Source organism: Engraulis encrasicolus, chromosome 3 (genome assembly GCF_034702125.1).
Source record: "Engraulis encrasicolus isolate BLACKSEA-1 chromosome 3, IST_EnEncr_1.0, whole genome shotgun sequence".
NCBI lineage: Eukaryota > Metazoa > Chordata > Actinopteri > Clupeiformes > Engraulidae > Engraulis > Engraulis encrasicolus.
The window spans coordinates 45,964,099-45,988,282 of record NC_085859.1 but is presented as its reverse complement, the minus strand read 5'-3'; the positions used below and the strand labels follow the sequence as shown (position 1 = coordinate 45,988,282).

Below are 24,184 nucleotides of genomic sequence, written 5' to 3'. Positions count from 1 at the left end.
GCATTTTATCAGAATTTCTCTTAAGTTGTTGTTGAAGCTATCAACCATTTCATCAGTTGTGCGGTGACCATTTAGTAGGTCACCTGATTTGATGAGGTCTGAAATCCTAAGCTCAGCAGAGGCATTAATGCGTCATCTGTGAATGACATTGTTGGGTGTGCTAATTTGTGTTAAAATGTCAAAATCAAAAAACACACAGTGGTGGTCGGAGAGGCCGACGTCCGTGACCGATATATTGTTGATATCAAGCGCATGTGAAATAACAAGGTCAAGTGTGTTGCCTTTCCGATGGGTAGGCTGTTCTGTAACATTCTGGACGAGACCGAATCCATTTAATGTGTCTAAGAAAGACTTGGCTATTGCGTCATCTGATTTATTTACGTGGATATTAAAGTCGCCAGCAATTATTGCTTTATCATAGTTAGTAAGTACGTCCGACATGAAGGTGGAGAAATCAGATAGAAATAACGAAGAGAATTTCGGTGGACGGTACAGAACAATAATAATCAGTTTGAGGTTTGCTTGGACCCTCATTGCCATGTATTCAAATGAAGAGAAAGAGCCCAGATTCATCTTAGTACAATTAAATTTGTTGGAGAAAAGTATGGCTACGCCTCCGCCTCGTTTCTTTGGTCTCGGGGCGTGAAGGAATTTGTAATCGGAAGGGCAAGCCTCAATAAAAGTAGCCGCCCCGTCGTCTTTAAGCCATGTTTCGGTAAGAAACATAAAGCTTATGTTTTTGTCCGAGACCAGCTGGTTTACTACGAAGCTTTTGTTGGTCAAGGACTGCACGTTAAGTAATGCAGCATTAACATTCAAAGTAGTAGAGCTATTGTTAATGCGTTCAGGTGCAATCGTCATTAGGTTGTTGTGTACACAACCAGAGGGTCTACATCTGCAAGCTTTCCTACGGGTAGTGACAGTGTGGATAGCTAGTGGAGTACTATCTGTTGGGCACGCAGTGTCTAAGTTGGTGTAGTGCTTTGGATTTGAAACACCTGTTAGTCAATCCAAGGACCGATGGGCTTCGAGGGTCAGCTCCAGGTTGGTCGCGAGGAGACGAGCACCAGATCTGTTTAAGTGCCTTCCATCTCGTGCGAAGAGGTTTCGGCGGTTCCAGAAAGCAGAGAAGTTGTCAACGTAGGGAATGGCTTCTTGGCGGCAGTGTCTCATCAGCCAGACGTGCAGTTGGCGGATTCGGGAGAACTGGAAGGCAGAGAAAATTACAGAGGGGATGGGGCCTGAGATAGCGTATTTTTTTCCAGTGCTGCGAAGGGTATTAATAAGGGAGAGGAAATCGGACTCAAGTTTTTTAGACTGCTGCAGCCGGATGTCATTGGAGCCTGCGTGGACGATGAGAGTTGTGGCAGTAGGATACTGTGACAGCGCGGCTGGCACATTCGACTGGACATCGGCTACGAAAGCTCCAGGTAGGCACCACGTCTGGGCGTTTTGTAGGGTTATGTGGCGAACCATTGAAGATCCTATGAGGACTGTTGATGGTCGCCGGGGTTCTGAATGGGCAGGCTGCTCTCGGGTGATTTGCCTGGGGGTAGCGAGGGTCCGGCGGCTACTGGGTCGCACTCTTTGTGGTAGAGGCTTGGGCACCTGGTGGGAGGGGGGGACAGGGTCAGTTCTGCATCGATGACTGTGTCAAGTACAGAAAAACGATTGCTAGTCAATAGAGGTGGTGAATATTTCTGCAGTACTCCCCTGCCGCCGCTAACCACGTCCGTGAACTTCAACTGAGCAGGGAAACACTCGGAGAACAATTAACTCCGCGAAAGCTGATTTGGTTGACAGGGCAAACACTCTGCGACGATATGTGTGCCATATTGTATATTATTATTATATCATTTGGTGTGCTATTGGCTACGCAGCCATGTAGGCACAGCAAATCCGTGCGTAATAGCCTACATTCAGGCTGTGGTCACTGTCCATCAATCCACCTCGCAGGCACGCCCTGTCATAGCTCAATTCACCTCGGCCAGACAGAGCGACAGACGGACAGACATGGTAACACAGAAAGCGGGCGATCACATAACCTCCTGGCGGAGTTAATAAAAGGTCAATTGTCATTCTAAATACCGCAAAAATATGATTTATGTGATGGCTTACATATGATTTTTTTTTAAACAGCCATTGAATTGGCAAGTGTAAAACAAAAATAGCAATCTTATATTTTCTAAATATAAAACAATATAACAAAAAACATGCTGTAGGCCTATAGGCTATTTATGCTGACATAGTTATAGCCTATGAGTGATTCTTTAACTTATGTTGTCAGTGTAATTGGCAGGCTGCTTAACTGGTGTTCTCAGCCCCACAACTCTTAAATTCTACTTTTTCAGGCAGTGATGGTACAGGCAATGAGGCAGAGATAACAGGGAGAGGAGAAACATCAGGAGATCAGAGAGAGATAGAAGAGGAAAGATGAGGAAAGGAAAGAGTACCAACAGAGAATGAGGAAACAGAGAAAGATGAAATAGGAGATGAAGAAACAGGTAGTGCGAGAGGAGACACACACACACACACACACACACACACACACACACACACACACACAAAATCTACTGTAGCCTGGATAGTTCTTATTCTACACATACTTTTCTTTACTGTTGAAATTTGAAATTTAATTGATTTAATATGACTTCAACTGATAACGTCATGGAATAAGGCCAGGACAGCCATACAGATTCGCGACACCTTGCATTGCTGTTTGCTGTGTCGCGTCACGTTGCGTCGCGTCACGTTGCGTCGCGTCGCGTCACGGTCTGTCTGATCAAAAATTCATAGTTTACCCACCTCTAATTTGACCACTACAGCCCTGATGAGGATGTCATGTTCATTCATCTAAAAAAAAACAGAGATTTTTAATAAAGTTGTCTCAAATCTCATGAGCCTGGATGTTGCGTAATGCAGCTCCAGGCGCCAGGGCCAATGTTGCACAACACAACATCATGCATCAATGGGTTAAGGGATGCATAAAAAGCAAGGTTGGGGAGTAACGGATTACATGTAACGGCGTTACGGTAAAAGAATACAAAATCAATGTAATTGTAATCCGTTACATTACAAGCAAAAAAATATGTATTCAGATTACAGTTACATTCAGTGGGAATGGGGATTACTTAACAGGATTACAATTCTTGCGAAATTGCGTCTTTGGTCCCTTTTATTTATTTAATTATTATATTAACTGATTTATTTATTCATTTATTGTTATGCCGCGGCTTGTATGTTGTGATTTTTGGTTTTTCGCCGGAATCATCACCTGTTACGTAATGACGACAGTGACAGTAGCATTCCTGACCGACCTACGTTCTCTCAGCCTTGCTTCCCTTCCCTGCTGGTGGGAGTGTTCAATAGTTCGTTGTCGTTGCATCAATCACTCAGTCAAAGAAGTACAGAGCAGTCGTGAGCAATGGAGAAAAATGCATTTACCCGGTGGAAATACAATAAACATTTCATTTTCAAGGAAGACAAGGGCGCCAATATCGATGTCCAGTGCCGGTTGTGCCAACCCAAAGTCTATATCTTGTCAGCGTCGAAAGACACAACGTTATGAAAAGAGAACACTGAACATGACCCTGAAAAAAGGATTCCATTCTACATAATGTTTAATGAATGAGGGTTCGGAATTTATGAACAGCTTCATTGTGCATTCGTGTGCTCTTGGAAACGTGTGTATTTACGAGTCTCGGAAACTCGTGTATGAACATTTTCAGTGAGTTTTACGGTGGAGAATGCCATGTGGGCGGCGTTCATGTGTGTTTCCCATTCCGGCGTTTGGTATTTACCATAATTCCGAGAGCACACGAAAGCACAGTCAGTGTTACATCACTGTGTGCACGCAAGGCGTGTAGTTGCAGTTAACAATGGCTGCATTAACCTGAAAAGTAATCCAAAAGTAATCCGTTACATTACTTAAATATTGAAGTAATGGGATTACATTACTGAATACATTTTTGAAAGAGTAATTTGTAACTTTACCGGATTACATTTAAAAAGTAACTTCCCCAACCCTGATAAAAAGTATTATAAAGACTTAGTGAATAATTAGTGATGAACGAACATTTTTTTGTAAATGAGTGGGAAATGTTATGCTAATATTTTGTAATTATCAAACATTTACAATTTCTTTTAGAAATGAATAAGATACTCAGTTAAAAGGTTGGTAAAACAATATTTTATAAAGCGTTACTTAAACTTAAAAAATAATTGTTATTGTTTTGTTCATCATTTATTTATTTACCAAGTCTTAATTGTATTTTTTATGCATGCCTTATTATAAAGTGTTACCAGTTTTTCTCAAAATGTGGTGTGGTGAGCCTTGGTTGTCTCTGAGTGAGCTGGAGTAGTTTGCATTTTGAGATTTCTTCAAATGTTATCAGCACTTTCAAGACAAGCCAACGAAGGCTATGGCTATGTCTCAAATGACCAGGGGCGGATTAAGAAATTATGGACCCCTTGGCCAGACACTGTCTTGCGGAACACTATCTATCGCGAAACTGCATTTTAGTCATTATTGGTCTATGGTTTCCTTTCTTTCACTGAACAACGATGACCGCAAAAAAAATGCCGTTCGTGTTTCTCCTCAGGGTTTGTGGAACCACTTTCTATTCCTCATCCACTAACTTTGATCCTCTAATGAGGCTACTTCTCCCGAAAAGTGCCGCCATAATTGGTGACGGCTAACCACTCTCAGGCCACTAGTCTCGAAGAGGGGTTTTTTTTTTTCGGGACTAAATAAATTCTTCTATTCATTCTCTCTCTCTCTCTCTCTCTCTCTCTCTCTCTCTCTCTCTCTCTTTCTCTTTGCTTTATTTTTATTTTAATTTCGAGCTTTTCCGTCTTAAAATGTTAATTTCTTTTCACTCACAGTACACTTTCTTTTCTTTGCATACCTTCACAACCCCCCGATTCTTGGATGAGTGTAATGGCAGAAGTGAGCCAGGCAGGCAGGCAGGTCCTGATCTACTCTTGCCTCTTTTTCCTAATTGTGTGTGTGTGTGTGTGTGTGTGTGTGTGTGTGTGTGTGTGTGTGTGTGTGTGTGTGTGTGTGTGTGTGTGTGTGTGTGTGTGTGTGTGTTTGTGCGTCTGCTCCTCCATTGTCTGCATTGCATTGCACTCTGCTAGCAGCTCCTTGCAGCATCACATCACATCAGCTGCCTTCTCTTCCACAGTAGTACACAGTACCAGCATGGCATGGTCACCTCTCTGCCATTAACCCTTGTGTTGTGTCCAAAAGCTGCATACACCTGTGGTGTTCGGGTCATTTTTGACCCGTGATAACAAAACTCAGCCATAAAATACCTAAAAACACTCATAGCTAACTTGGTATGTATTCATATCCATGGAAAAACTAATTTATTTATTCCTCTTTTTGACTTAACTGGTCTTTTATCTTACATTATGCAAATCGTTTTTTGATGGCCAAAACTATCAAAACCTGTATAAATTCACTATTAATACTTCCTAAAGTGATACAATTAGTGATTATGTTGTCCATGTATTACAGCTGATATGAGAGTACAACAACCCCCAAATTTATTTTATTAGTTTTTCTCTAATCTTAGAAAATATCATCAATAGTGACATTTGTGGTGTTCGGGTCCAGACCAACCCAAAGAGATTTATAGCAGGATAAAGACCAAATTTCAACTAAATTAGTTTTTCAGTGCATACAATAAATGTTGAAATATGTTGACTTGGTGTTTTTCAATATTTATATGACTTCAGTGTGGTAAATATACAAAATAACAATTCCGCCAGATTCACAGCTATTCCGCCTATCTAATGCAAAGATATAGGAAATTAACACCTCAATGAAAATGAAAAAAGTCACACTATTCATCTGAATCCACTATGCTATGAACCTGGACCATTATCTTATTGCCAAATCAACTCTATGGAAAGTGCAAGGCAAGAATTTAAGGCAAGAAATATATTTTCCTCACCATGAATCACCAAACTGAGGACAAAGGGCAACCAACAGCTTTTCAAAAATGCCATACAACAACCAAAAATCTATGCCGGGTCAATTTTGACCCGAACACCACAGATGTAACTTTTTTTTTTTAGACCTTTAAAATTTACTAAAATGATAAAACATATTTTTTTTTCCTGTTGAAATGATTGTGACTGAGGATTACATGAAGCCTCATTCCGGGACAATAAAGGAAAGTGTGTTTTTTTTACACTTAAACTTGAAAACGGGTCATAAATGACCCGAACACAACATAAGGGTTAACCCTATCCAGACCGGGCTTTTTTGGCATTCCTGGGACCGGGGGGGGGGCTCATTTGACCCCCCCCTCATAACTCAGGAACCGAATGGCGTATGACCACCAAACTTGGAGGGGATGATCTTCAGCCAAAGATCTATGAATGACATCAGTTTGGTGTCATTATTGGATATTATGACATCATTATGATGTCATTTCCTGATTTTATTGCCCAAAATGTCACCTTAATGTATTTTCCATCTAACTTGGGTAATGCACATCAATTTTGGTTATTATGTGCTTCAGACCACTTCAAATGTTCACAAGGGTGTCTGATGCTAATGAAAATGTTAAAGAATATGAAAAGTGATGATGATGAGACTTAAATCAGTGATTTTTGGTCAGGCGTACCTGTCAGAAAACCGTTGCCATGGCAACAACAAAAATGATAAACCTAATCTTTTGGTATCACACTGTAGCCAACTTCATGTTAGGAAAAGTCACAAAGTTTCGTAGTCCTAGCTTTAGTCATTCAGGAGTTATACGACATCAAAGTTGGTGCGGGCACTTTTAGCCCCCCCCCCCGGTCTGGATAGGGTTAAGACAAACCCCTTTCAGTCAGTGCCTCACCCACTCTTTTAGCAGCCTGTGTTGCCTCTTTGTACAGATGGGCCCACCGGTGGGTCTGTTCATTCTTTGGTGAAAAGACTTAACTAAATCATAACACGATTGCTATGACATTACAGAGAGCCTTAAGTCATAGATTAAGACTTGGCCATTACAATTTTGGTGAAAGTAATGTCATGGCATAGGCTCTGCGCAAAAGGTTTTATCATGAAGAAGGGCAGGGGGTGCCCATAGCCGAGTTTCGACACTCCCATAGACCTTAATGCTCCATTATTTCTGCAATGGCAGCTCATAAAGCCTTTTACATTTAAATCGACATTGACAATAGTTCCAGGAAGTAGTTAATTAGTTCCAGGAGGTGGCCGTTGAACACAGGAAGTGCTATAGAAAGTGAAAAAAGTGAAAGTGAAAGCCCATTGGGAAACTCCAACTCCCATTGTCATTGTGACACAGCACTCCACAGCACACAAGTGAACACTGCACACAACGAAATTGCATTTATGCCTCACCCGTGCAAGGGGGCAGCCCTCAGTGGCGCCCCATGGGGAGCAGTGCGGTGGGACGGTACCATGCTCAGGGTACCTCAGTCATGGAGGAGGATGGGGGAGAGCCCTGGTTGATTACTCCCCCCACCAACCTGGCGGGTCGGGAGTCGAACCGGCAACCTCTGGGATGCAAGTCTGACGCCCTAACCGCTCACCCATGACTGCCCCTATATAGGTAAATGTAATTCGTTTCTACTTAATCTGTGTTTGTTACGTAATGGTTGTTTTTTAGTCTCTAGCTAGGGGAAAGCTGTTGTCTAGACATACTTTAATCTATGTGAATCATATCACCAACCGACTTCTGGTTACCTGGTTGTCATCACTCTCTTAATAGATGGCTCTGAGGGTGTCCATAATGATGATATTGCTTTACCGCAGAAATACACCAGCGGCGATCTGAGCGAGTCGAGCGACGGAAGTAATTGACTTTGTATTGAGTCGAGAGACAAAAGCGATTCTGGAGACTAGAGCGATTTGCGCGACAAGCGCGACAATTTGAAGTTGAAATCTTTTCAACTTTCTATGACGCGGTTCGGCGACAAGCCGCGACAGCCAATGACTGTATAGAGGTCAGTGACCACAGCCAATGGGAATGCTTGAATGCTTTGCCTTCTGCCTGTACGGACATACTCTTGTCTCCTCAATCGCTTGTATCGCTTGCTGCTACACTCTGTCGCTTGAATCGCATCGCCGCTGGTGTATTTCTGCGGTTAGGGGGTGATGGAGGAAGGAGAAGGGTGAGGGGGTTCCGGTGGTGTTGCTGGTGGTGAAGTGAAAGTGAAGTGAAAGCCCAACTGGGAAACTCCAACTCCCATTCTCATTGTGACACAGCACTCCGCAGCACACAAGTGATCAATGCACACTGCACACAATTAAGTTGCATTTGTGCCTCACCCGTGCAAGAGGGCACCCCAAGGGAGCAGTGCGGCAGGACGGCACCATGCTCAGGGTACCTCAGTCATGGAACATGAGGGAGAGCACTGGTTAATTACTCCCCCCACCAACCTGGCGGGTCGGGAGTCGAACCGGCAACCTTTGGGCTACAAGTCTGACGCCCTAACTGCTTACCCATGACTACCCATGGTGGTAGTGTTGTTAAGCCCAGTTTATGCTCAGAAACCAAATTGTCTGTGCAGTGTCACAGATAGCCTCGCAGATATGATTTTGCCCCCGTTTTCAGACACTTGCACCTCCAAAAATGTGACTGCTTGCAGACGAGATTCGCAGACAACCGCGGTAGCAGCCGCTGTGATTGGTCCTCTTGACCAGAGCCACTCTGCATTCGACAACAAGCAACTACTTCCTTATTCTAACCTTCACCGGGCTACGTTTTTTTAGAGGAAAGTGCTGAGTGAGATATTCATTAAATAAATTGCCCATGCTTTTGGCACGGTGGTGTTGCTGGTGGTGGTAGTGGTCTTAGGCGGTAGAGGTATAGAGGTGTGTTGAGGAGGTGTTGGTAGAGGAGGTGGAGGTCGAGGTGTTGACTGTTCTCCTGCACAAAGGTGTTGTACGGTAGCTGCAGGAAGCTGTGGGCTTACTAAGAAAGGAAGGGGAAGAAGGGGATGGATTAGATTCATGAGCTGGGTATCTGAGTCACATAATGACCTAATGGCTGTTTTGGCTAGCCCTGGACATAGCGCTGTAAGATTATGGAGTCACTGGCCAACATGCCTGTATTTGAGATAATGAGTTATGCAATATCTGCTCTTTTTGTTGTTGTTATGGTTTGCTTTGTTATATTTTGTTTTCTTCTTCTTTTTACTGTGTTTGTGATGCTGTGTTTTTATATGTGATATTGATCCCCCTGGGTCTGAAATAAAGAATTGAATTTAATTGAATTTAATTGATGGGATGGCGAAAATGATTCTCTATGGGGGTGGTGGTGGTGGTGGTGGTGGTGTTGGGAAGGGGGCAGGGACCTAATAAGATGGCTCAGGGCCCCCAGGCTACAGGTTCCTGTGGGCCCCCCTGGAAGATAAATTTCACGATGAATTTACATAGACAGTGTCATAATTAGGAGCTTGGAATTAAGGGTACAGTGTCTACAAAGTGCACTTAACATGATAGATTAGTTTTTCGGTATCACATCTTGTCACAATTTTGCAATGTTTCGCTTTTGACCAATCAGGGGGCCCCTGGCAGGTGGTGGCCCCTAAGCCAATTCAAAAGATCCAATTGTGCTGCAGGTGATGGTGGTAGTGTTGCCCATTCTTTTGCACTAGGGTGTCGTACAGTAGATGCAGGGAATTGTGGGCTTATAAAGAAATGAAGGGTGATGCTTTAGGGGCCTGGTGGTGGTAGGAGGGGAGTGGGGGGGGGGGGGGGATAGCTGGGAATCGGGTGGTGCTGCAGGTGGTGGTGGTGGTGGTGGTGGTGGTAGTCTTGTTGGGGAGGTGTTGCCCATTCTTCTGCACTAGGGTGCGGTAGCCACTAGAATTTGTGTAGTAGGCCTAGAGCTTCCTGAAAGAGAACAAGTTGGGCATTTGGGCTTTACCCCTTCCAACCATAACACAGCAGTAAATTAAATCAATGGCATCTTTAAATCAACAAGCTGAAAGGAGAGTGCCTATTTCTGTTCAAGGGGTTGAGTCATGTGACCTTCCTGATGCATTTAATTTATTTTACCCACGTTTTGAATCATCTGACTTCTCTGACAATATTTCTATGCTGAAAAACACTTTGGTTCCTAACAATGACATAATGATTCCTCAGGAACAAGTAACATCCGTGTTTAAGAAGGTCAATATTAGGAAGGCTGCTGGTCCTGATGCTGTTAGTGGGCGCACATTACGCTTCTGTGCAGACCAACTAAGTGGAGTTTTCACCTGCCTCTTCAATATGTGTGCAAAAGAGGGCCATATTCCCCATATATGGAAGAGCTCCACCATAATCCCACTAGCTAAATTAAGTAAACCCAAGGAGTTGAAAGATTTTAGACCAGTAGCTCTTACATCCTTGGTGATGAAAATCTTTGAAAAAATTCTTAAAGCTGAAGTGATGTCCTTGGTCACTGGTAAACTGGATCCATTACAGTTTGCTTATCAAACTGGTAGAAGTGTGGACGATGCGAAACTCTTTATTTTAGATACAGCATATAAACACTTGGAGAAGCCTGGGTCCCATGTTAGGCTTTTATTCGCAGATTTTTCTTCTGCTTTTAACAAAATGCAGCCACATATCCTGATTGAGAGATTAGCAAATGATTTCCAGCTATCTAATCAACTATTGCTGCTACTTTTAATTTTTTTAACAGATAGAATACAGCGAGTATTTGTAAATGGTCAGCTATCACAACCCATTTCTTCAAATACGGGCTCGCCGCAAGGTTGTGTTCTCTCTCCTTTACTTTTTATTTTGTACACCGACAGCTGCAGGACTTCCCAACAAGGAAGTCACTTAGTCAAGTTTTCAGATGACACTGCACTGCTATCTTTATTTCAAGGCCCACATTCCAGTCATGGGCTAGCATTGACCTCATTTGTGAAGTGGTGCGACGATCATTTTTTAGATTTAAATGTAGCCAAGACAAAAGAGCTCATAATTGATTTTAGGAAGGCAAAGGCAGAACCAATAGCAAGTGTCATACATGGGGGAGACGTGGAAATCGTTGACTCCTATAAGTACTTAGGTACAATATTTGACAGTGAGCTCAAGTTCCATATAAACACTGAGACAATTGTCAAAAAGGGACAACAGAGAATTAATTTGCTGAGGAAGCTTAACTCCTTCAGTGTCTCTAAAACCATTTTACGTAACTTTTATCAGTCTTTTATTGAGAGTCTCTTAACTTTCTCTTTTTTATGCTGGTTCAATAGCCTTTCAGTCAAAGACAAGAACAGTCTCAGCAGTATTGTTAACACGTCATCAAAGATTATTGGAACACAGCTAAATAGTCTGAGCGCTCTGTTTAACAAACAGGCAGTCCAAAAGGCTAAAAGTATCACTAGTCAACCTGACCATGTTTTAAGTGGTGAATTTTCATTAATGCCCTCTGGGAGGCGCTATTATTCTGTCAGGACAAAAACAAAGCGTTACTCTGGATCTTTCATCCCTACAACCATTAGATTATTAAACAAGGTTGTAGGGGTAGAGTTCATTACTGACCATTTAATTTACTGAGGGCTGCTCATCACTGACAGGACAGGGTGTTTGAATGTATGTGTTAAAATGTGTATGTTTTTGTTTTCTATTTATTATTTATTGTTTTTTGTTTCCTTTAGGTTTTGTATTTCATTTTCTACTCTTTTTATTTATACTATCTATTCATTGACTGATGGAGACTGGGACCGCAAACTGAATTGCCCTTCATGGGACTAATAAAGTAATCTGAATCTGAATCTGAATCTGAATCAGTGCACTGCATACTGTGGAGGCCCCAGCTAGCGCATCTGGAGACCTCATGAATTATCCTCTTCTCATCTCCTCTCATCTCTCCACTCCACCTACCCTCTTCACAGCAGCCATGCTCAGTGGCGGATGAATTGTACACAGGGCCCCAGGGCAAGGCACTGATAGGGCCCCCCATACAGCCTGCCATGGTCACAATAGGGCCGCCACTACAGATACGGAGGGGCCCTGGGCCCAGGGGCAAATACCCTGCTTGCCACCCCTCTTCACAGCAGCCCTGCTCTGCTTCTGTTGTGGTGCAGCTCCCCCACTGAGGCAGTAACTGAATCAACTAAATCTGCTGCCGGCAGTGTACCTGATTTCCACACCACGCCGCTGCACACACACTACAGCATCAGTGCTTCCCAAACTTTCTTTTCAGCTGGGACTCGCTTTCACAACCCTCCACATGCTAAATTGAAAACACCCAGCATTTTTTCCGCTTAAATTTTTGCAAATTTTTAATGTGAAAATCAAGAATACATGCATTCATTGACCATACAAGTGACTTCTACCTCAAACAGTTTATAGAATGTTTATATCATATGAAAACAAAGGTTTCATGAAACAGTGCCTTCTCTCCACGAAGCCCCCCTGCAGTACCTCTGCATCTCCCCTAGGGGTCTCGACCCCTAGTTTGGGAACCACTGCAATATAGTGCTACAGAGGGAGTCTGTAAATGGAGCTGGAGTTAGAGGGTCTCGGACACAGGCCTTCATCAGTTGTGTCTGCAAAATAGAGGATGAGGAGGAAGAGGGGAAGACCCCTCGGGCCCAGGCCTTCATCAGATGTGTCTGCAAAATAGAGGAACAGGGGGGCGTTGGCCCCACGGCCTTTACAGCACACATCTATTAGGTGTTGTTTCATGCATACAGTAGGCTGCATGGTGAAAGAGTGTGGAGGTGGCGTTAAGGCTTCTTCTTTTGAAACTCGACAGTCAGTAAACGCGAGTTCGTTCTCCCGGCCGGCATCCGTTGCGAATGCGTTCTATTGCAACAGTTGAGGACAATATTAAAGTCTTAGAACACTAATATTGAAAGAACTCTGACTTCATCGACCTACTCCGAGTTTGTGTTTCTTTTCCAAGGCGGAGATCGGGATTTTGCTGATTCCCGACCACAAAAGAACAAGCCATTACATCCAGGTTGTCAGGACCAGCCCAGGTCTTCTTGCTGTAAAGCGAGAATGAGGAAGAGGGGGGAAAGGAAGACCCGTTGGCCCCAGGGTGTTGTTTCCATTAGGTGTTGTTTCATGCATACAGTAAGCAGGTGAAAGTGTGTGGAGATGGTGTAATGGCGGCTTGTTCTTTTGAAACTCGACTGTCAGTAAACCCGAGTTATTTCTCTTGGCATCCATTGTGAATTGCAAGAGTTGAGGACAATACAAGTAGAGTAGAGAGTATCATTTATTAATCCCGAGAGAAATGAAGGTGTCCAATAGCATACATAGATACATACATACATAGATACATACATACATACATACATACATACATACATACATACATACATACATACATACATACATACATACATACATACATACATACATACATACATACATACATACATACATAGGCCTACATACATGGGCCAGGGCCTGCACACCACACATCCATTAAATGTTGTTTCATGCATACATTATACAGTAAGCTGACTAAAGTGTGTGGAGATGGAGTTATGGCTTGTTGTTCTTTTGAAACTCGACAGTCGGTAAACTCGAGTTTGTTCTCCCGGCATCCGTTGTGACGGCATCGTGTGTGTTCTATTGCAACAGTTTAGGACAATACAAATGTCTGAGAACACTATTGTTTAGCGAAGTCTGACTTCATCAACCTGCTCCGAGTTTGTGTTTCGGAACATCGAGTTGATCACCTGTTTTGCAGGGATTTTACCGAGCAGTCGGGATTTTACAGAGTCCCAACCACAAAAGAACGACCCATTACAGGGTCTCAGGCCCAGGCCTTCTTCAGTTGTGGCTGTAAATGAGGATGAGGAAGAGGAAGAGGGGGGTCACCCCTTGGCCCCAGGGCCAGCACAGCACACATCCATTAGGTGTTGTTTCATGCATACAGTATACAGTAAGCTGCATGGTGAAAGTGTGCGGCTTGTTCAGCAGCCTGGTCTCCCCTCGCCTCTAAAAGGCTGTTAAAACCCTCCCGGAAGAGTGCGGTATTCGTTACGGTTATTGCATTAAGCCTCATGGTCCATGTCGGTTTCTCTTTTCGCTTTTGCGTCGCTGCTCAATAACTGAAGTCGGCTCTCATTTCTTCGCCTCCTTTTTCTTTTCTTCCATTTTTTCCGCATTTCGATAATTCAGTGCAGCACATTGTACGATGTATTATTTAATTAACTGATGTGGCATTGAATGTTTCATAATGTCTCACACGGTGGGCATTCATATTTTAGCAGCATCTGATTTTTAGCATTGACGCGAGTATCCAGAGTGCTATCTGAGACTTAACATTATGCAGTGCACTGGGCTACTGAATGTCATAACATTAAACAATGCTTGACTGATAGGTGTAAGACGATAAAGGGAAAGGAGAGTAGATAATGGTTTGTAGACATTTGCTTTGGGTAACACTTTCTTATGTCCCTTTTTTGTAGTTTCAGCCTATATATTCTGCCTGATGTCACAGGCACATACAGTACACTCAAACACACAAACACGCATGCACGCACACAGCCAGTCATAGAAAACTACCACTGTATTAGATACTGTGGAATTTGTTCCCTCAAATCGCCCCTCGTCTGTATTTGCTTATCTTTGTGGGGACATGGACCAAAAATGTGTAGCAAAAGCAGACACACACGCAAGCACGCACGCACGCACGCACGCACGCAGGCAGGCACGCACACCCACACACACAGCCTCTCTCCTCTCCCTCAGCTGTCCTCGCCCTGAAAGGCTTTGGTTTAGCAACCACTGCCCTCCTCTCCATCAACAATGGCACATGCTGGCCCAGCCGGTCTATTACACCGGTGACCCGGGTTCGATTCCGCCCCGAGGTCATTTGCCGACGCTGTCTCTCTTTCTCCATTCGCACACAATAAAGGCAAAAAAACTAAAAAAAAACAATGGCACATGGTCTTGGTACTGCACTGCACTAGCTCTGGGTCCCAATACACCCAATACATACAATGAGGGCTCTACATTTACTCTGGCCAACCAGCAAGTGCTGGTGAAAGATTAGTTTTGCCGATAGGCAAGAACTTGCCACTTTCACAGATAGTGAAAGTGTGTGTGGCTAGTAACATCTACCAGCCAAATTGACTAGTGATGAAAAACGTTTATGTAATGAGAACCCAATTCTGGGCCCCTCCTGTCCCTGGGCCGGGACAACTGACCCCTCTGCCCCCCCCCAGTCCTCCACCCAATACATTCAATATAATGAGAACAAATTCTGGGCCTCTCATTTCCCTGGGCCGGGGACAATTGACCCCTCTGTCCATCTCGTCCTCCACCCAATACAGTATTGGGAACCCAATTCTTGGCCCACCTCTCACTGGGCCCAGGACAACTGACCTCTCTGCCCCCCCCCCACACACACACACACACACACACACACACACTGTCGGCTTCCCTGGCCACCGCTACCACTACTGCCACCACTACCACTACTACCACCACCACTGCTGCTACCACCACTACTACCACCACCACCACTACTACCACCACCACCGCTGCTGCTACCACCACCACTACCACTACCACCGCTGCTGCTCTGCTTCCGCTGTCTGCCATTGCCAGGATGTAGGCCTATTCAAATCCTCTCTGTCTCAGTCAGACTCTCAGTCACACACAGCTGTTGCTCTTTTCACAGTTACGTACGTGTATCTCAAGTGTTCTGTTGGTGTGTGTCATTGTGCCAACACCACACACACACACACACACACACACACACACACACACACACACACACACACACACACACACACACACACACACACACACACACACACACGCCCTGCTATTTCCTCCGCTTTCATTTATTCCCTTGTTCATTTATTAGTTTTTTTGTTTCTGTGTTTGTGGTTTGTGTTTAATTATTTATTTGTCTGCTGCAAACAATTAAGGCGACACCAAGGAGAAGTATCCCTGATTAGAGTTTGTTTCCAATCAATGGCCTGCTGGCTCTGCGAGCTCAGAGCTGCTCCTCTGCCTCTTTTCTACATGGCTGAGTGCCTTTTAAATGGAGAGAGAGAGACAGAGAGAGAGAGAGAGAGAGAGAGAGAGAGAGAGAGAGAGAGAGAGAGAGAGAGAGAGAGAGAGAGAGAGAGAGACACACACAGAGAGAGAGAGAGAGAGACAGACAGACAAACAGAGACAGACAGAGGGAGAGAGAAGTGGGGAGAGAGAGAGGAGGGAGAGAAAGAGAGAGAGCGAGAGAAAGAGAAAGACAGAGAGAGCGGGGGGAGAAAGACAGAGAGAGAGGGGGGAAGAGAGAGCTAGAGAGAGAGAGAGAGACAGAGACAGAGACAGAGACAGAGAATGAGAGGAAGGCAATCAATGCATATTCTTCAATGCAGAGAAGAGAAGAACACTTGGTTCCGCTTGTGTGTAATGGCATGAGGAGAACAACTCACTCTGAGCCTGTGTGGGTGGGGATGGGGATTGGGCTATTGTTGCTGTTGTGGCGTTGCCAGTGCATAGCCATTGCACAGATATCAGCCGCTACTGTAGTGATGTTGGGGGTGCTTGATCGTTGAGTTGGTGTGTGGTGTGTTTATGGGAAATATACTAATAAGTTAGTTCCACATCCCCCTTACCTCTCATTCATTCATTCATTCATTCATTCATTCATTCATTCATTCATTCATTCATTCACTGTACCATAACATTGGTTTATAGGTACACATGCAAACACACACACACACACACACACACACACACACACACACACACACACACACACACACACACACACACACACACACACACACACACACACACACACACACACACAAGCGTGTGCCGTGTACAATCACACCATCAGACACACTTGTGATGGTGTGGAAGCCGATTTGTGTGCAGACTGTCTGTGTTGCGGTCAGGGCTGGATTGGCCACAGGGCATACAGGGCATTTCCCCAGTGGGCTGCTGATGGTTTTGGACCTTGGTCCTTGCTTCTTCCCCTTTCTGTACTGGTACCAGTCCTCATGCAACTACAGCAAACCTTGCAGGGTTATATTTATTTATTTTTGGCTGTTGGGGTCAAAATAACTGTTATTATCTGCCTACGCAACTGAATCCTCTTTTCTGATTGGCTGATGGGGTTGCAACTAATTCCCTATAACCTGTCCAAAGAGGTTGGATATATAATAAGAGGAATTGAAACACGCCCACTCAATGCAAAAGCGTGTGCTCAAAATTTGGTCTCCTAAGGGGGTGGTGTTTCTTCTTCTCTTTTCGTGATTTTTGCACAAGACGTGCGCTCCCGCCATCTACAGCGCTAAGGGGATTCCATTTATTCTCTACCTCAAGACTCCGAAGGTCTCCTAATCGAAGGTCTCCTAAAGGGGCGTTCATCCGACGTAAAGTGGATACCGGAAAAGAACCCGCCTGCTTTATCTCACTCTCATATACGATTCTGAAAGTGAAAGTGAAAGCCCATTGGGAAACTCCAACTCCCATTGTCATTGTGACACAGCACTCCACAGCACACAAGTGAACACTGCACACTGCACACAACGAAATTGCATTTATGCCTAACCCGTGCAAGGGGGCAGCCCTCAGTGGCGCCCCATGGGGAGCAGTGCGGTGGGACGGTACCATGCTCAGGGTACCTCAGTCATGGAGGAGGATGGGGGAGAGCACTGGTTGATTACTCCCCCCACCAACCTGGCGGGTCGGGAGTCGAACCGGCAACCTCTGGGATGCAAGTCTGACGCCCTAACCGCTCACCCATTCTCTGGTGCGACTAAGTTAGGCGAACTGCCGTTACTAATTCTAAACTGCAGGTTGCTATGGCCAAAAGCCAGTCGTTAGTTCTATCGCATTTGTTTATCAAGTCAAGAGTCAGTCGTTAATTCTATCGCATTTGGTTGTCAAGCCAAGAGCCAGTCGTCAGTTCTATCGCATTTGGTTGTCAAGTCAGTCGTCCTAAAAGTTCTACTATGCATCCGATAGCGGCGCGCCTGATTACGTGCGCACTAAATTATTCTGTAGTTGGCATAATTCATAGGTTACACATTTACAGATAGCAATAGATGACAAAAATACCCTGTACCGAAATTCCAAGCACCTGTCTCGCCACGATCACCTCGTCATCTGCTCCACTCCCATGGTTTTTAAAATGTAGGCTATTTCCCACTGCCTTCCCTTTGTTATTGATCCAAAAACATCCCTTTTTTAAATTAGGCTACTCTCCTCTTGAGGGAAAGGAACACGGGTGAAAGGGGAAAGTGGAGAGTTATTAAAAATGTCCCTAGCGTGGGGGTCTCTCTCTCTTTTGCATTCTCTCTCTCTCTCTCTCTCTCTCTCTCTCTCTCTCTCTCTCTCTCTCTCTCTCTCTCTCTCTCTCTCTTTTACGCACAAAGTTGACAGCTAGCCTGTGATGATCAGCAGGGGGAAATAGACGCGTGATGCGACATGTGTCGATTCAGCATGTAGAAGTGCTTAGCAAGTTTTTGGTTTTAAACTTCCATCCCACCGTGGTATAGGGCCAAAGGAAAATGAAATAATCACAGCGTCGGCAGGCTACCAAACGAAGATTCTAGGCGTGTCAAGTTGGACGCCCGCACAGCAACATTCTATCTTGATAGAGAATGTTTCCTACAACTTTACCGACAATAATAGATTAAAAAAGTATCCTACCATAACGGCAGATAAGCGGGATAACGGCCTTCGAGGCCAAAGTTCAAAGCCGCCGCCTCGCCATTCATTTCGTATAACCGGTCACCTCATCGGCCGTTATCCCTTACTTACATGACTAAAAATGTTGTTAAAGGCTTCATTGTCTCTCTCAATCCCTACTGGACTGGTCTTAATTGAAAAATTCCCTGCCTGATTTTCCAACCCAGTCCAGCCCTGTCTTGTCGTGTTGCCTCGCCTCATAGAGACAGGCAGGGGGTGAGACAGCCACATGAGAAGTCGTACAGACGCCTTGCCGTGAAATCCCAGAAAATTGCTTCACAAAAGTTGTGCGACCGTTTGAATAAGTTTAAAAAAGAGCACCGGGGTCAATAATAGCTAAACGATCCGTGATGTTGGGTGAGCACACACAAGGAGGAAAGCCAAAGCATTAGTCATGAGTTAAAGAAAAAAGAAAGAAAGAAAGAAAAAAAGAAAGAAAGAAAGAAAGAAAGAAAGAAAGAAAGAAAGAAAGAAAGAAAAAAAGGGAAAAAAATGAAATGGTGCACGGAAATAATTGGTGGCAATTTAGGGAGGCGGGATTATACTGACACGGGCACAGATGAAAATAAGACAGAGCACGGAGGACTGAGAGACATCACGACGACAGGAGATTTGCACCTAAAATCCCTCTGATACCAGCACACCACACCCCTGCTGTACACAGTGATGGCAGACAAGGGGGGGAGCGAGACTTGGTGAATGTGTGACCAGAAAAAAGAAAGGAAAAAAAATGAGGAGGTGGGTGGAGAAGAACGGGAAGGGAAACAAGGTAGAGCAGTCTGGATGGATCTCACTTTTGTGAAGCGTGTGTACTGCTGTATATGAAACAAGAAAGGGACACACACAGAGAATGAAGGAAGAGAAGAGGAGAGAGAGGAGGAGGAGAAAAAAATGGTGAAGGCAAGGCAAAAAAAGGGAGGCTGTGATGCAGAAAGAACTGGGATATATATGACAGCTTTGCCTGCCGCGGAGCAGGAGCTGTAGTTGAGCAGAGGAGCCTGCCTGCCTGCATGCCTGCCTGCCTGCCTTCCTGCCTGCCTGCCTGCCTGCCTGCCTGCCTGCATGCCTGCCTGCCTGCCTTCCTGCCTGCCTGCCTTCCTGCCAGGGCTGGACTGGGGGAGAAATAGGGCCCGGGCACTTTTGGCTTAAAGGGGCGCCTCATGGGGGAGGAATAGGGCCCGGATACTTTTGGCTTAAAGGGGCCCCCCATGGGGAAGGAATAGGGCCCGGGCACTTTTGGCTTAAAGGGGCCCCTTGTAATTAGTGGCGCAGAACTGACTCACCGGTGATCCCCGCACCCTCATGGGCCCTTATTATCAGAAATGTAAAATGACCTATTCGTCAAAATAGGGGCCCACAAGGGTGCATGCCTCCACTGGGATATGTCCGATATGCCAGAAGGCCAGTCCAGCCCTGCCTGCCTTGTCTGTCTACCTGTCTGCCTGCCAACCTGTCTGTCTGCCTGCCTGCCTTGCCTGCCTGCCTTGCCTGCCTGCCCGCCTGCCTGCCCGCCTGCCTGCCTGCCTGCTGGCGTGACGGTAGTGGGTGTGGGAGAGGGAATGTGCAACAGAGAGGGTGCTGTCATACACCGCCCAGGCTCCATTAAACAGGCCTCAGAGAATGAGTGACAGAGACAGAGAATGGGAGAGCCTGTGTGACGGCTGATGAAAGCAAGGCAAAGGGAAGGACTGCGTATACCGTATATATATATATATATATTTATTTGTCTGATATGTCATACGTTTGTATTTTACAAGTTTTGGTTCTTGGAGCGAATATTGAGCATCACAGTAAACAAGGGAGGAGATTAAAGAGATTTTACTGAGTTAACATGTCATTCGCTCTCTTGAACACATATATATTATGTTGTTATTATGTTGTTGTGTTTGTGATACTGTGTACTGTGGCATGTTTCCTTGCAAGTCCCTTCTTTATACCAAGGGAGTAATAAGAGGCCTATGACAGATCGATACTCATCTTGATTTTGTACGTCTTTTGTAAGGCACACAAGCCCCCAATGGAAATTAATTGCAATTATGGTGAAGAAACACGGTTCTAATCCCTCCTCCCTCCCTGCCCATTTCGCCCCCCAAAGCTTCAAAGGAGTACTCTGTGTCCCTCTTGACCAAAGCGAGGGCAGGGTCATCTTATCTCTACACTACACTCCAAGGAGGCACTTCTTTAGATGTGTCCACACAGGCATGGCCCCCAGGAGGTCCTCCCCTCCTCTCGTATCTCCCTTTCCCTCCATCCCTCCCTCTCTCTCCTCTCAAAGGGCAGGGAAGAAAGAGGGGGGGAGAAAAAGAGCACATTGCGCCACCCAGGCATGACAGACCAACCACACTTATCTCCACGTGACAGGCTAAATGTCAAACCTTACACCATGCTGCAACCAGATTAGTTCCATTCACCCTATTAGCGGCAGCTTGTTTTTTTTGTATGTGTGCATATGCGAGGCGCCCGCCCCATGTTTAGTTAATCACTTTCCGGGGGAACTGGGGAGATTGCTGAGCTTCTCTCTCCTCTTGCTTCCTCTGGTGCTGCAGAGATGGAAATAGCTCCCTGGGCGCAGAGCAGATACCCACTTTTAGCACTGTGATGTAGAGCAGATTTTAGGCTGCCATTTTGGCTGGATTATGCAATGAGGTGATAGATAGCCATTACATTATTACATTGTTACATTACATTACACTGAATTTGGCAGACGCTTTATAACCAAAGCATCTGCCAAATGCAGTGTAATGTAATGGCATGTAATATGATGTAAAAACATTTTCAACAGTTACAATCCAAGTTCTGCTCATCAGTACAGTGCAAACAACAGCTAGAGTAGAAAGAAATGAAGTAACTTGTAGTAGTAGTGGTGTTTTTGGTGCCATTGTTTGAGTCTTTGAAAGGTGGCTTTTGAGAACTGATGCTTTATTTGAGTCTACTGTGCATCAGACTGAAATTCAGACATCCTCATCATTTCCATAAATGAAATCAAGACCTTGTAGATTAATTCCTTTTTTTCACATTTTGAAAAGTCAATTAGTAGGTTTCGGTTTTTATCTGCAGAGTTTCATGGATCATAATCCACCATCTCTCGGCTCGTAATTACTCCCCAATAATTAAAGTCTGTAATTTAGTTCTATCTTTGGTGATTACAATCATTTTAAATTTCATGGACACTTAATTGCTGTTAAATGAAACAAAATTGTGTGTGAGAAAACGGATCAACGTATTATACTGCACTGTGCACTGTCCTGTACTGTACTGTATGTACTTGACCCAGCTTTTAATGCGAAACCATTTTGTGTGCTTGTCTGCCCCGTTATGTCTCTGCAGGTGGTGGGCTCATGGTCCTGGCCGTCTGGCTGAATCTGGTGCCGCTGCTGGAGGGCTGCCCGGCCAAGTGTGTCTGCTTCAGCGAGCCCCGTCCCACCGTGGCGTGCCAGCAGCAGGGCCTGCTCTCCATCCCTGCGGAGATCCCGGTGCGGAGCCAGAGGATCTTCCTGCAGAGCAACAAGCTGACGGTGGTGCATTCCACCAGCTTCAGCCAGGTGCGCAACCTGACCGTGCTCTACCTGTACAAGAACAACATCAGCCACATCAAGGCCGGCGCCTTCTTCGGCCTGGACCGGCTAGAGGAGCTGGACATCAGCGACAACAACAACCTGCGCATCATCAGCCCCACGGCCTTCCAGGGCCTGACCAAGCTGCACACCTTGCACCTGCACAGGTGCGGCCTCTCGCAGCTGCCCGTGGGCACCTTCCATGGCCTCTCCTCCCTGCAGAAGCTCTACCTTCACGACAACACCTTGCTGGCCCTGCACGACGACACTTTCCTGGACCTGGCCAACCTCACCATCCTCTTCCTGTACAACAACAAGATCAAGGTGGTCACGGACCACATGCTGCGCGGTCTCAGCAACCTGGACCAGCTGCTGCTGCACCAGAACCTGATCACCTTCGTGCAGGAGAGGGCCTTCAGCTCCCTCCGAAAACTCACCACCTTGTACCTCTTCTACAACAACCTCACGGTGTTAAGTGGGGAGACCATGGACCCTCTGGTCTCCCTACAGTACCTCAGGCTAAACGGCAACCAGTGGATCTGTGACTGCCGCACGCGGAACTTGTGGGACTGGTTCAAGCGCTTCAAAGGCTCCAGTTCAGAGCTTGAGTGCTACGTGCCAGCTTCGCTTACAGGCAAGGACCTGAAACGGCTGAAGAGTGACGATTTGGAGGGATGCGTCGAAACCCCGTCCCAGGTTCAGACCAGTGTTTTCAGCACCAAGACCCACTCTGGAAAGTTCTTCTCCTCCTCCGACGACATGCTGGGCGAATCCATTCCCAGGTGTTGTCTGACGGGCTACGATAAGTCCTCCATTATTTCCAGCAAAACAATTCCCGACCCTTCGTCCTACAACAGCCGCCAAATAACCAACAACCCTTTGAAGGACAAGGAGAACATGTCAAAGACTAAGCATCGAGAGGAGAGAACAAAAAACGGCACTCGCTCCAAGCAGAGCCTGAATGACGGGCCTTTGGGGACATTATCCAATGGCCTGGATAGCTTACAGCCCGAACTGATAGAAAAACTGGAGCCCTCCACAGCCCCGTCCGAAAAGAAAAAGAAATGTGCGAAAAAGCCCAAATCGGACACTCAGTGTCTTAAAGGTCACGGATCTACATTTGAATCACTGAGCCTTGTCTTTCTGCCCTTGTTCTGGATTCTCGTGACCATGTCTTAATTAATGCTTAAAAAACCCTTCTTTTTGTTCATTACGCTCATAAGAGTCGACCCTGCAGGAACCTCGAAAGCGCAGGCAGAGACTGTACGAAGAAATGCGGGCCTGAGCCACAAAAAAATAAACTGACAGAACAAGACAGAACAAAAGAGAAAAACAAAAAAAACGTGCGGATAAATCAATGAAATGGATGCCTTTACAGAACCCATCAGATCTAATGTATATAGAAAAGCATTGGTGCCCACATGTTTGTCGTATGTACTTTACTGTACTGTGTCTGAGCAACACTTTGGAGAAATCCCTGGCCCTTCCCATGCAAAGTTTGAACTGAAAGACAATAACAGTTGACAGCCCTAAGGAAATCAAAGATAGTAAAAGAGAAAAAACAAAAACAGTATTTCAGTTCTGAATCTACACAGAGAATGTTGCCCGTTCTGAGATCTGGGAAGTGACAGGATTTATGTTTCTTATGTTTTATTCAAAAGTGATGCATTTGTTTAAAAATGTTACGTTTTTTATGTTTCTAAGTATTTCGGTAAAAGGAAAAAAAAAATACTCTCCCCAAATATGAGTTCTGATTTCATCTCATCATGGTTAACGATGGCATCAATGATGGATACTGTCTGATGGTTCACCAAGACTGCGATGGAATTATAGATATGCACTTTATTTTAGTGTTGTACAAGCATAAATATATTATAAATAGAATATCTCATTTTGTAAAGGGGGTTTACGGAGTATGTTTTCTATATACTTTCTGTAGATTTCCATGAAAGCTAGCGAACCAAAGAAATTACAGCACTTTAAG

The 24,184-nt window shown here is 45.0% G+C and overlaps 1 protein-coding gene across 1 annotated transcript; it reads left to right on the top strand.

Moving 5' to 3' along the window:
* Positions 1 to 18,996: 18,996 nt before the first annotated feature.
* Positions 18,997 to 23,860, top strand: LOC134445112 (reticulon-4 receptor-like). The gene is made up of 2 exons (XM_063194198.1): positions 18,997 to 19,003; positions 21,974 to 23,860. Exons 1-2 carry the CDS (start codon positions 18,997 to 18,999, stop codon positions 23,377 to 23,379), a joined length of 1,413 nt encoding a protein of 470 aa, XP_063050268.1. The 3' UTR covers positions 23,380 to 23,860.
* The last annotated feature ends 324 nt before the right edge of the window (positions 23,861 to 24,184 follow it).